At 38.8% G+C, this 13538-nt stretch overlaps 1 protein-coding gene across 1 annotated transcript in view; it reads right to left on the bottom strand.

The window, feature by feature from the left end:
• LOC134789988 (phospholipid scramblase 2) overlaps positions 1 to 13308 on the bottom strand; it is a 412262-nt gene extending 398954 nt beyond the window's left edge. Inside the window, exons 1-5 of the mRNA XM_063760728.1 lie at positions 12919 to 13308; positions 6504 to 6769; positions 5751 to 5975; positions 4000 to 4161; positions 2028 to 2165 (exon numbers count right to left, since the gene is read on the bottom strand). Coding sequence (XP_063616798.1) covers positions 2106 to 2165; positions 4000 to 4161; positions 5751 to 5975; positions 6504 to 6769; positions 12919 to 13294 — 1089 coding nt within the window. The 5' untranslated portion in view covers positions 13295 to 13308 and the 3' untranslated portion in view covers positions 2028 to 2105. The remainder of the gene's footprint in view (positions 1 to 2027; positions 2166 to 3999; positions 4162 to 5750; positions 5976 to 6503; positions 6770 to 12918) is intronic.
• Positions 13309 to 13538: the final 230 nt, after the last annotated feature.

Here is a 13538-nt window from a genome sequence, read left to right as displayed (position 1 = left end):
ATGTACAGCCAAGTGTAAAAATATGGGTGCACTCATCATACTCAAAAATATGTCCCATAAGTAGCTCTTATGTCAGCGAATTAAGAACTGTGGGACATACCTATATTTGAGTTAAGTTGTGTGCACCCATATTATTACACTTGACTGTACTAAATGGTTATTAATATTTCAATGGTTACTAATCTTATAATGGACGTTTTATTGCTTCTGTGTAAACTTAAGTATGTATATCAGAGTAGCGCGTATCTATACATCATCATACAGTTTATATTCATAGTAGGCGTTGTCTGTAGGAAAGTTTAGATTTGTTGTACGTGGCTAAAATACCTACGGTGATCACGCCAGTCTCAATTTTACATTATATTATCAGTACCTCTTTAATATTATAACTACGACTAAGCAAATAGCGACACTCCGCGTACGCTCTCGTTAACCCAATCCTCTTAAAAGTTTGTTAATATAGCCAAAATGTAATAACATAGAGCAGAACCCGATGGCCAGAAATACACAAAATGCATAAGCATTACACAAAAATATAACTCTTACATGCCACCCCGCTCGGTCTAACAAACGACTAAAACAATTTCAGTTTTCTCCGATTGTATTTTAAAGGTAGGTAATGGCTTACGCGTCATATTTTTATATTATTCTCTCTAGAAAATGCATTATAAAATGCAAACTTTATGAACTACAAAATCGAAGGCCACCAAGTTACACAACCAACAAATACAAATACACAACAAATTCTTCAGTGTATCTGTAGGTATATATTGAAATGTATAAAGCTACACTTACGTATCAAAACAAAATAATAGATTGTGCGAAAAGATTCTACATACGAGATTCATAAAACTAAGTAATAAAAAAAGTCGTCAGGTGACCAGCAAAAGTCACTAATTACAAAAAAAAAATTAAACAAAAATCGACCTTCTTTTAGTACTAATATGGTTCACTGTGGCTATGAACTTGTGGTGGTAATTAGTGAGTATTGCTTGTCACCTGGCGATGTATAACCATAGCAAACAAACTGTAAATAAAACATTGTAAATACTTTATCAAATATTATTACGTTGAAAAAGCACCTAAGATAGGCTTGTTTACTCTAGTGCAGGGGTCACCAATTAGTTTCTTCAGGGGTCCAATTTTTCAAAATAATATGACCATCGCGGTCCGTTTCTACTTCAGTTTATTAAATAAGTATTAAAATAATATAGGTCGGCGGTCCGGATTCGGACCGCGGTCCGCCATTTGGTGACCCCTGCTCTAGTGTCTTAACTAATTGTGCAGTGGGGAAGAATGCTAATATTATATTACATAAATAATATGCAATTTTCAGGTATTGTCATCACAAGAACTGTTAATATATTGTAAAGATATCGCCAATAAAACCCAACTCAGGCAAGTTAGCAATTCGTCAAAACTATCAAAAATTCGATTTATTAACGTGTCATTTTCCGTGTCATCGTGTAAATTTTTACTAAATATATCTTTTTGGCCTTCTAAAACTGCGTTTAAGTACACGGTTGTCTTCTATTATCATTGAAATATGAAACATCTAAAAGTAATGTTTAAACTATTGACAGCAAAACCAATAGCCGAAATTAAGAAGTTTTTTTTACATTGATTTTCACAATTAATCTCAAAAAGGATCGACCACACCGAAGCTTGAACCCTCGCTTCTCACCGGCTTTATATCGAGTCGGACATAGAAGAGAACCAAAATTCAATTCTAAACTTAGAACTACAGCAGGCCGTTTGCCGAGAAAATAAACAGAAATAACGCAACGTGTGACACAAGTGTGCCAGACGTCAATCTGGGTAGGTAAATCTATCTCTGGTTTGTTCCGGTGTGGTTGATCCTTCAAGCCGTAACAGACTACCGCACCGAGACCGTGGTGCGGTGCGGCGCACATATCGATAGTGTGTAAGGTGTTAAGGACGCAGCTATAAGTAAGAGCAAGGAAGAGATATTTTGACCGCATCAAGGTCGCGATGCGGTGCGGTAGTCTGTTACGGCTTTTAGAGACTACCTACTTCGGTCTCATTGATTAAGAATATGTTGTAAATGTTTCTTTTGCACCTTCCCCATTACAATGACTGTTTTGTTACAACATTCCGGCCCCGTCACTTTCCTGGTTCCCGGATTTTTCGAAGAACATGAAGTCCTGGAAGAGAAAAGAGACAATTAAGTTTTGTTATCAACAGAACAGTCTGATGCTGACCAGAAAATTAAAGGATAAAGAATAAATATAAACAATAATACTTATGCTAAATATGAACAATCTAAAATACAGTAATACCTATGAAATATAATGTATTTCAAATTTCAACGTATTCACGTTTACTGTTTATAACTTTATAGTTATAATGCAAAATTATTATTACGTTTCTACGATGTGAGTCTATAATACTTTTAATATCTACCTATTTATTCATTAAATTTAATATTTTACTTCTACACCCAACTTTTAAGTCAGGTCCCCGCTATTCTAGATGCAATTAAGGGGCAACCCTATGTAGTTCTAGTGATGAGATTGCCGCATAATGGTATACAGACAGGGGTTCAAATTTCATTAGCCAGACTTGACTATACGAGTACATTTACCCACCTGTACAGTCTAAAGTTTTAATCTATACTTGGTCAAGCAGACCTTGTCAGTAGAAAAAGGCGGCAAATTTGAAAAATGTAGGCGCGAAGGGATATCTACTCATCGAAAATTTGAATTTCGCGCCTTTTTCTATTGACAAGATTTGCTTGACCATCTATATGAGTCTGAGTTTTGTACCTTGTCACAGTGCCAAACAATAGTATGAGGGTTCTAGCGACTTTCATATTGATTGTCACTGTGACAATGTACGAAATGGGTCATAAATTAATACTTTCGACCGTACCTGCAACTGATTGCTAAGTTTTAAAAATCTACCAAGATGTTCAATGGAAAATAAAAAATAAATGTAATTAGGAATCAAGGTATGTACGAAAAGGTAAAGGGAATAGGTAATGAGTACCTAAATCAATTAGGCGTAGAAAACTAATTTACGTGTACCGCATATAACTTGCAGATCTTGGTTTCTTTATACGTTTTCTAAATGTGGACTCCTGAAATGTGATGTAAGTAGTAGAATATACTGGAAATAAGCACCAGTGAAACGTGTGTCCTTGGATTATTGACGACTAGCGTGCCGACCCGGCTTCGCACGGGTTACACAAAACCTTAACAAATGACACCTAAACCTTCCTTAAGAATCACTCTATTGATAGGTGAACAGCATGAACATTCGTTCAGTAGTTTTTGAGCTTATCGCGAACATGCGAACATACATACATACATACATATAGACAGATGCAGCGGGGGACTTTGTTTTATATTTAAGGTGTGATGACTAGCTAACGTCTCCTTAGTAACGATTTAACTGTGGTTTTAAATTAACGTCTCAGACATCGCCGGCGGGCTGCTTGTTTTCGAATATATGTAGGTACTTAGGTATTTTGACAGCTTGGAAAGGGATAGATAGGTATAATTTGTACCTACAGCTTGGAAAGGGACAGGTTACAGGTTACTCGTCTGTTCATTTGTTGTGAAAATAAATTATTTTACACATTATTTACAATGCACATTGGGACCTGCTAGGCCAGGCCATCTGCTATAGAAATCGTCAGATTTCGAAACCTAAAGAGCCACAAATGTTGGTTTTAATGGTTTAAAGAGCTGCAAATGTACCTCCAAAGAGCCGCATGTGGCTCGCGAGCCATGTTTTGCGGACCCCTGTACTATAGGCTACCTAAACGAACATTTTGTCAAGCCTACAATCTCCCAGCCGGGCTAGCACATGATTGGCGCGACAGTATCTCGCGGCGAGATAGACAACCCGGCCCTCTTTTATTAACATAGTTAGAAACAGACTGGTAGTCTATCTCGCCGCGAGATACTGTCGCGCCAATCATCTGCTAGCCCTACAGCCTTTTCCAGTGGTTGGGCTATAAAACGGTGTACTTACAATAAGGAAGCAGGCCCCGAGCAGCACAGCCTTGATCCTGACGTCCAAGTCCATGGGGAAGCTGATCCCGAAATAGTCCGCGTCCGTGAACGCCTCGCGAGCCAGTCCCGACCACTGCTTCGTTATTTTGCCGACCTTGTTTTCACCGTCTTTCGAGTACACCTGTTGCAAATAAGTTTACGTAAAATAACTATGTATTCCAAATTACAAATCGATAGCGTAAGTAGCTCTCGAGATAGCGATGTCACAGACGGACGGACGGACATGCAGAGTCGCACTACTACTAATATAAGGGTTCCGTTTTACCTTTTTGGTACGGAACCCCAACATAGTTGTTAATGTAACTGTTTTTTTTTGTGATAAACCGTATTTCAGTCAAAAGGAGATTTAGCTTTCTAGGAGAAAGTCTTTTACCTATAAACACGGGGTATATGTACTCCGAAGTGAGTACTACTGCAAAAAGGATGACCCAGGGCGCGGTGCGGTATCCCCTCCGAGGGTTTTAGAAGGAGTATTTCGTAAAGCTTTGCTGACCCAAGCCGTTGCTCTCTAAAACCCTTTAATTTGGCTTTCTAAGCGCTTCATAATACGGGTAAGCGCTTACCTCTTGAATGGGTATCATTTATGTCCCTCATGCCATTTTCAACTTTCTATTCATGAAATTTATGTTGCTAAATTATGTTTAAAGTGAAGGACTGGGTGTCTAGCGCGTTGACAGCACAGGTGTCTTATTTTCTTTAATTAGGAAGGGGATATCCTTTCGTATCTCTGAAAGGGAAACCCCTTCCTAGAGGAAAGTAAAATGAACGGGTAAGCAAAAAGCAAAGGGAAAGCAAATCGTTGGGGCTATTCGATAAATGACTAAGATAAACACCGAAAAAAGATTGCATCAAATGTGTTTTACAAAATTGATCAGACTGTTACAAGTTGTTAGTGACCAATCAATTTAAAATAGAATCAGCAATATCAGCATAATTTAACACTTGTTCAACAAACGATTACATTTGATACCTAATGCTGACACGTTAATTTGTAAAAAACATTTAATTTCATAAACAATACCATACTAAAAGCAAGCTAGTATTTAAAACCGCAGCTATTTGGGTTAAAGAATTTTAGACTTAATAATAATATCGAGATATGGCGCCTTGATATCACGTTCATATTAAGTAAATCCTACGTTTGTGGTTCGTGCCTTTTACAACTTCTCCCAGTTACTTTCTGTTGAAAAATAAATAATGTCGTTTTACTCTTCTTCTTCTTCTTCCTCGCGTTATCCCGGCATTTTTGCCACGGCTCATGGGAGCCTGGGGTCCGCTTGACTACTAATCTCATGATTTGACGTAGGCACTAGTTTTTACGAAAGCGACTGCCATCTGACCTTCCAACCCAGAGGGGAAACTAGGCCTTATTGGGATTAGTCCGGTTTCCTCACGATGTTTTCTTTCACCGAAAAGCGACTGACAAATATCAAATGGTATTTCGTACATAAGTTCCGGAAAACTCATTGGTACGAGCCGGGGTTTGAACCCGCGACCTCCGGATTGAAAGTCGCACGCTCTTACCGCTAGGCCACCAGCGCTTCAGTGTCTTTTTTACTCATTGGTACCTTATTACCGGAATGTTGGAAGGAATAAGAAATTTAAATTCTTTGCTCTAGCCCCCTAATGTACAATTTTTTCAACAGGAGCCTTTGTTTTACATCAAAAATCCTTTCCAATTTACCCTAACGCAGCAATTTAAGTTTTTACCTTGAAACTAACATCGCCACAGATTGAGTAAGTGCAAAACGGGCCCTTGATCCTGAGCACCACGTCGCCGGCAGCATTCTTAATGACAAAGCTAGGTTTGCAGATGGACCACTCCTGCTCGATGGATCCGATGACGGTGCCGGGCGGAGCGGTGACTTCCATGGACTGGAGCCAGCAGGGGCACCAGCATGACGAGCAGGCGAGCGGCCGACGCAAATGGATAACCTGTGAAAAATAGGATTCTTTTCGAAGATATTATGTATAGCCACCAAGTGGATGCCGCAAAAGAAGCGCGGGCGTGGCAGGCCCAGACGGAGATACGTATTACGTTTAATAAAATGGTTATACGTATTAGGGACGTTAAATCAATATGGCCAATTACAGCCAGGTAAGTATTCCTCCCATATCATATGAGACGTATACGTCGAAAGTCGAAGTATCTAGGCAAAAAACCCCGTTAAGACATTCACTACCAAAAACTATGTGTATTCATTTTGTACTGGAAACTGGGCACCCGACACCTTAAGCAGGCGTGACTCACTCCGCTATTTCGTCGCGTCTCTGCAAAGTACATGCGGCCCAGGCCAATTTTGGTGTCTACCCGTGCGGCGCACTGCTACGGAACGGACGCCTGGTCGAGCTTGCGCCACATAGCGGTCATACCTATCTATCGTAATAGATGCGTTTTGTTACAGAGTGAACCTTCTGTACCTAGTACTATTAATTATTTTGTGCCCTAAGTGTTAATCTCACCTCGTTCTGGAAGTTATCCAAGATCTTCATGTCGAACGGCCGCAACGGTCCGCAGCACATCCTAGTGCAGCAGTCGTTGTCCTCCACGGCGAAGTACACCTTCTGTCCGACGCTGTTCTTTATGGTATACTTGTTGTTGGTCTCAAAGCCCACGAAGGCCTCCAGCAATTCGACCTTCTGGTGGACCAGGAGCTGGTTGATCATGGAGAGGTATTCTAGACCTGGGGGGCAGTTGGTGGGGCCTGTCGGGATACTCATCCATCCACCTGCAAAAATTAACAAGACCATTCATCCATCCATCTATCATTTTGGACTTAAATATATGTGAAGACCAAAGAGTTGATTGTAAAAACCGTGCCATCGCGTAAATGGGGTTCGCCGGTCGAAGTATTTAGCAGATGGCGCCAGCGTACCTTGCCCTGTCAATCCCTAGATTTGTGATACATTTTTGTTTTTTAATGGAATTTTTTGGATGTCAGCCCTTTAAGCCAAATCTCATAGAAAAAGAGGCAAGCTGTAAAATGATGGCGCCATCCAAAGAGTAAAGTAAGTATCGCATTAGGTATGTGTTATTTATTTGTCAAACATTTACGTATACAATCAGAAATGTCGCATAATGTACGGAGCCGTATAGCGCCATCAACGTCAGCTGTCAAATTCGAGGCACGAATTTTTCGCCTCTTCTACTGGGTACATCTTTATTTTTTTAGACTAGGTTAATTGATAGGAGTACTACCAATAAGAAAGGAAGATAAGCCACACATTATTGTGTTTTTTTCGTTATTAAACTTGTTTATTTGAATTTATCCATAGGTTAAAAAATAAGGATTGATTAAGCAGACTAGACAAACTGATAAGAAACCCATCTCTGTTTTACTACCCCTATTTCACGTAACCAATACCTGTGTATAAAATACAGTGCATATGGAATTAGAAAATACATACCTATACCTCCTTATTTGACGCACATTCTGGAAGAATAAAGTTGTACCTATCAGCAGTGTATCTAATAATAGGTTGACCTGTGTGCACCAGAGACTAGGACATTGCGAACATTAGTATAGCTTACTATTTATTTATTTCCCAGTCTGAAAATAAACAACAACTGAAACTGGTTTACCTATTTATTTCTTAAATAACGATAAGTATATTATTTTATTCGTTTTTAATATCGATCCGCTGAGAACTGCGGACAGTTATCAGCAAGAAAAATCAACTTTTTTTCTTCATCAGTCAAAAATTGTTCGTAACCGCTTCGCCGAGACTTGAAAATTCTTTCATATATTCTACACAAACTTCTCCTAACACTAGCCGCACTGAGCGTCGTGATATAAACACTCTTGTCTTTCACACTTGTCACATTCGAATAATGTTTAAATATTGCGCTTTTAAACTGACACCATTTAACACTTTTAACTTTGAGTCGAGTTTTCGGAGTTTCCAAAAATTGGCTATCTTGATCGAGCATGTCTGTCTTGTAATTAATAATAGCACCGAATGACGTTAAGTGGTTGAACAAACAAGAGAACAAATTATTGCAGACACAGATGTAATGGAGTAGCAGGTTTGAGTTACGCTTACGAATGAGAAATAAGTAAGTATGTAATCAGCTCTCTTGAGCGATGGCAAGGGCCTTTCGTGTAGCTAGCAAATAACATCCTTATCACGGAGTCATTCACTTAGTTTGTTCAATTATACAATTAAATAAGATGTTGACACAGTTGCACTTCAGTCTTAGGTGTTTCGTAGTTTAGGTTGTTATGAATTTAGACACTATTCGTTTTATTTTTAAGTTTTTAACCCTTTCAATATCGAGAGCCAAGAAAAATTAAGTGCGTAGGTATGTAAGTCGGTATAATTTCTCTATGCGCAAACTAATTAAAAATATTATACGATAATTTTATTATGTAACCCGAAATAATTTCTTGACACTTGCGAGAACCTTCACAACTCCAAATCTTATTATATTTTATTAATTTTCTCTGACCGTGGGGACCATTTACATCTCCAATCTTAATGTACCTACTAACTGTAGAGACTATATGTCTCTGTACATACATATTACATAATATTGACTTATTGGATACATACTAGTTAAGAATTCTGTAGCATTAGTTTGTAAGACTGTTAGCTTGACAATTCTGACACGAAACATTTATTTCATACTTATATAAGTAATGGAGATAACGTCTGGAGCCATATATATTTTTTTTACATTTTCCGATTTTTTGTAGACTTAATTTACTCTGAAAACTCTGAACGTGTCAATCAGTAATATATTACGATTATAAACCTTTGCTTACTTTTGTAGGCAAGGGGGCATAGGAAGGTTGTTAATTGCGAAAAATCTGCTTACGTAATCTTGAACGTCCCTATGTACCTATTATTGTACACATTAAAAAACCGGGCAAGTGCGAGTCGGACTCGCGCACGAAGGGTTCCGTACCATAATGCAAAAAAAGGGAAAAAAAACGGTCACCCATCCAAGTACTGACCCCGCCCGACGTTGCTTTACTTCGGTCAAAAATCACGTTTGTTGTATGGGATGGGAGCCCCACTTAAATCTTTATTTCATTCTGTTTTTAGTATTTGTTGTTATAGCGGCAACAGAAATACAGCATCTGTGAAAAAATTTCAACTGTCTAGCTAACACGGTTCGTGAGATACAGCCTGGTGACAGACGGACGGACGGACGGACGGACAGCGGAGTCTTAGTAATAGGGTCCCGTTTTACCCTTTGGGTACGGAACCCTAAAAACGAGCAACGCAGTTACAGGGATAATTAATTACATACAACAATGGGATAATTAATTGCGAATTTATCCTAGGCTGTAAATTATGACCCTTTGTGTACAGTAAAATAACCTCATAATTAAAAAAAAGTTATAAATAAAATACATTTATACTAAAATGCTAAAGAAAATCCACTGCACAGCTGCCCAACACCATGACGTTTCACAGCTACCTTAAAGGTGCTATCATATTTACGTAATTATGTGCCGTAAATACATGTATCGTAAATTGAAAAGCATCTGTACAAACAATTTTTTTCCTTATTTCCTCGCTAAATAAGGAAGTAAGTTTAGTGATGATTAAATCGACAATCTAGAAAACAAACAAAAGTGGTTACTGGTTACACAAACGACTTAATGAAGTACCTATTTAATAGATTCCATTCGAACTATAATTTTACCGGTTTTTAAACACGTTTTTCGATTAAGTGCTCATTTTTGGACATATTCGCTCAGAAAGCATCCCAAGAAAAAAAAAACCGGCCAAGTGCTAGTCAGACTCGCGTTTCTAGGGTTCCGTACATAAGTCCGACTCGCGCTTGACTGCACATTTCTAATAGGTTTTACTGTCATCTATAGGTAAAGAACTATTTTGTGTATTTCTTTCAAAATTTTTGACCCAGTAGTTTCGGAGATAAAGTGGGGGGAATGGTCATTTTTTGGCTATTTTCTTAAATAACTTCGAACCTATGTATTTTAAAATTATGAAAAAAACATGTCCATCTTTGGGTCACTAATTTACATATGTGTACCAAATTTCAACTTAATTGGTCCAGCAGTTTCCGAGAAAATAGGCTGTGACAGACGGACAGACAGACAGACGCACGAGTATAAGGGTTCCGTTTTTTTCCTTTTGAGGTACGGAACCCTAACTAGCTTTCAAGCCATGAGTGCATAAATATCGGAAATTATATAAAAATTCATGAATAAATAAATAATAATAATAAATATTATAGGACATTCTTACACAGAATAAACGTATTGATCATTGAATTTTTTTAAATATAAAATTTATATGAAATTTATCTTTGAACTAAAATTTATAAGAAATTGGTCCTATAAATAACCTAATTTTATTTTTGAACATTTTTTTAAGGAAAAGGTTGCGCCAAAAAAGACCTTTTATTGATTTTTATGTTTTAAATGATACCAAAGAGAATAGATAGCATAGAGGTCTAATGCCATAGTCAATCTTGTAGTCACGGTACATTTACTGCCATCTATCGACACACGATTAAAACTTAAAATAAAATTGAAAATGTATAAATTAATCAAAATGTTTACGGATAAATGATTTTTAATTTTTATTGTTCCATACTGACCCATGTTCTTTCACTGATATGTGTTAAAATTGTTAAATATCAAACGGTGTCGTCAACGCCATCTAGCCGAGAATAGGCCAAAGGTATGGCGCCATCTATTCGAGAATTACTTTTTCTTGATTTCCGAGGCACGTTTTTTTCTTCGGCTTTATTTATCTTATACGGAGTTACATATATCTTTGATGATACGCATTGCTGTAGCGAACCATCACCAATGACAGATGATGATAACTAAGAAACCTCATATGAAACATTGTTGTAGTGGTGGTTCAGTTCAGGCACACCTCGGACACTGGCGATCAAATGTATGAAACAAACGCGTTCCTACGCACACAGTCTAAGCAGGCCTCCGTCACACGCTCAAGGCCACGCGCTATATGCCTACCGCTCGGCGTATCGTCGACGATACAACCGACAGCGGGCCGCCGAACGCCCGCCTGTACGGCTACCACCAGTTTTGACATTGACATAACGCTCACGTTTACGTAACTTACTTTCTATGCATCTCGCTCGTACTCGCATATGCGAGCAATAGTGCAAGCGAGATGTACAGAAAGTAAATTACGTAGACGTGAGCGTTATGTCAATGTTAAAACTGATGGTAGAGGCTCTGAACGCTCGCACCGCACGTTTCCCGCGCTTACGCTTCGAAATGCCGAAACCACGTAATTATTGTGCAGTAAATGGGTGTAAAAGTCAAAAAACAAAGGAAAAAGCCTATAATAAAGATTCATCTTTTTATGGCGGGCTTGAGGTCCCACCTGAAACGTTTAATAATTATATTGAAGGGTTAGAAAAAGTATTTTTAAATAATTTTGACGACGTAATAATTAATCGACCTGGTAGCACCGTATTACAACTTTTAAAAACCGTTGATTTTCCGTTGCTTTGCTCTTGAGTATTTATTAAAATTATTTACGCGATTTAGGATATTTACAACTATAAAATTTAATAACAGAGAATTCCGAGAAGGGAAAAAAATATAAATCATTATATAAGACTAAAACATATTTCATTGACTAATAAAAAATATGGTTGATCCGCAACATTCGTTTTATTACAATAATCATCATAGGTATATAGATGCCTACAACCCTAGCGCATTCTTACGATGACGCGTTAGCACGTGACTCGCACGGCGGGCAACACAGTCTTGACTCTTTGTGCGCGTACTTATGGTACATTTCTTCTTGTCCTGAGCAGCAGGTATTATTATTAAGGTTTTGTAGGCTATTATAGCGTAGGTATTTTCGCTTTTGTTTGGGAATGAAGTATCTGTTACGTAGTAACTATTTATTAATCTGTGGTCTAAGCTTGTGTAGGTGAACCATTCTTGTGTGAGTGAGATAAGACGTGCTAGAGTTCCCGCCATTTTGTTGTCAAGTTCGATAACCTCAATGACTCAAAACTCATTGCGCGAAGTAGGAAGAAATGAGAATCGTATTATGCTGTAAGGTGGGTATCTAAGCTCGATTTATACAATAGTTTCCTATTTTGAATCAGTATAAACGAAGTAACAACATTTCTGTAAGGAAATTCAGGCCACCAAAATATTACGTAACTTGAAAACATGTTTTTTTTTAATATAGATATTGTGTTGTTAAAAGTGTGATCTGATAGGTTTTGTAAATATTTGTTTAATATTTGAATATTTTACGTGGCCTCCGCTCTGCGCACCGCGTCGTCGCGTCCGCCAGCCGCGGTAACTGTGAGGTAACCGAGAGCGGGTGAGCGGCACTTTCAACGGGAGGCAGGGAGCGTCCATACTGTACGCTAGTACTCTTTATTGTACTGTGGTTCAGGTGCTACAGCTATTGCCTACTTTCTTGCTTGGTTTTAGACCATCTATTGCCACATTGCCGAACTTTGGCGTGAAAATACATTACTTACATGTGTTCATATGGCACATAATTAATTGCATAACCTCGACTTCCAGTATGGGCTTGTGCACAAATCACGCGTTAAATCACGATAGATCACGTTGGGGGAGGGGGGTATAAGGAAACCTCACGTGTATTTAATAGAAAAATAAACAAGATTTTCTATATACAATACTATTTAAATCTTAAAATTAGGTCGAATGAAAAAATTTCAATAAAGTACACTAGAGGTTTGTGTGGGGGGAGGGAGGGTAGCCAAAAATCTCACCAAATATCACCAAAGGGGAGGGGGAATCATAAAGTAGCTGAAAACACCTCGCGTGATTTGTGCACAACCTCTATGCATGTGAACGGACAAATTCTCAGTGAAAGAATTGTGAACATGAACTGACTTTTAAAACTGTAGCCATTTATAGCTTACCTGGAGCACCTTGCGGGACAGGCTGCTGTACGACAGGCGCGGGGTACCCTAGCTGTGGGTGCGGGTATCCTTGGTGCGGTTGCGGCTGCGGGTAGCCCGGCGAGAATCCAGGCTGAAAACCGGGCTGAAAACCAGGTTGGAAGCCGGGTTGAAAGCCAGCTTGAGTGCCAGGGGGCAAAGGAGGCCCAGGCGGGCCAGGAGGTGCCCCCGGAGGTGCAAGCGGACCAGGGGGGCCTGGGTATCCGACTGGGGGAGCGTTAGGGTACCCTGTCTGAGCAAGAGGGTAGCTCTCTTTGGCCTTCTCGTCTTCAGATGGCGGTCCGTAGCCTTGACTTGGCGGGAAGTTCGGAGAATAAGGCGTTGGTTTATGGGACATGTTGGTCACAGATAATTTCTGGAATGAAAAAAATAATATTATTGTAAATAATTCTAGTAGCAGATGACTCACATGAGTCCTCCGTGTGAGATTTAGGCAGAGTGACAATGACAATAGTTATTTACGATACAAGTGCGGAAAAGAGGAAATTCGAAACGAGTGGCGATAAATTTCGCAAAGTTTAAAGGGCCATATGTACTGTAAAACGTTGTACGATACACGTGCGAATAGGTAAATCGACACG

Source organism: Cydia splendana, chromosome 4 (assembly GCF_910591565.1).
Source record: "Cydia splendana chromosome 4, ilCydSple1.2, whole genome shotgun sequence".
NCBI classification, from domain to species: domain Eukaryota; kingdom Metazoa; phylum Arthropoda; class Insecta; order Lepidoptera; family Tortricidae; genus Cydia; species Cydia splendana.
The sequence above is the reverse complement of the archived record's forward strand: the minus strand, read 5'-3'. Positions and strand labels throughout refer to the sequence as shown.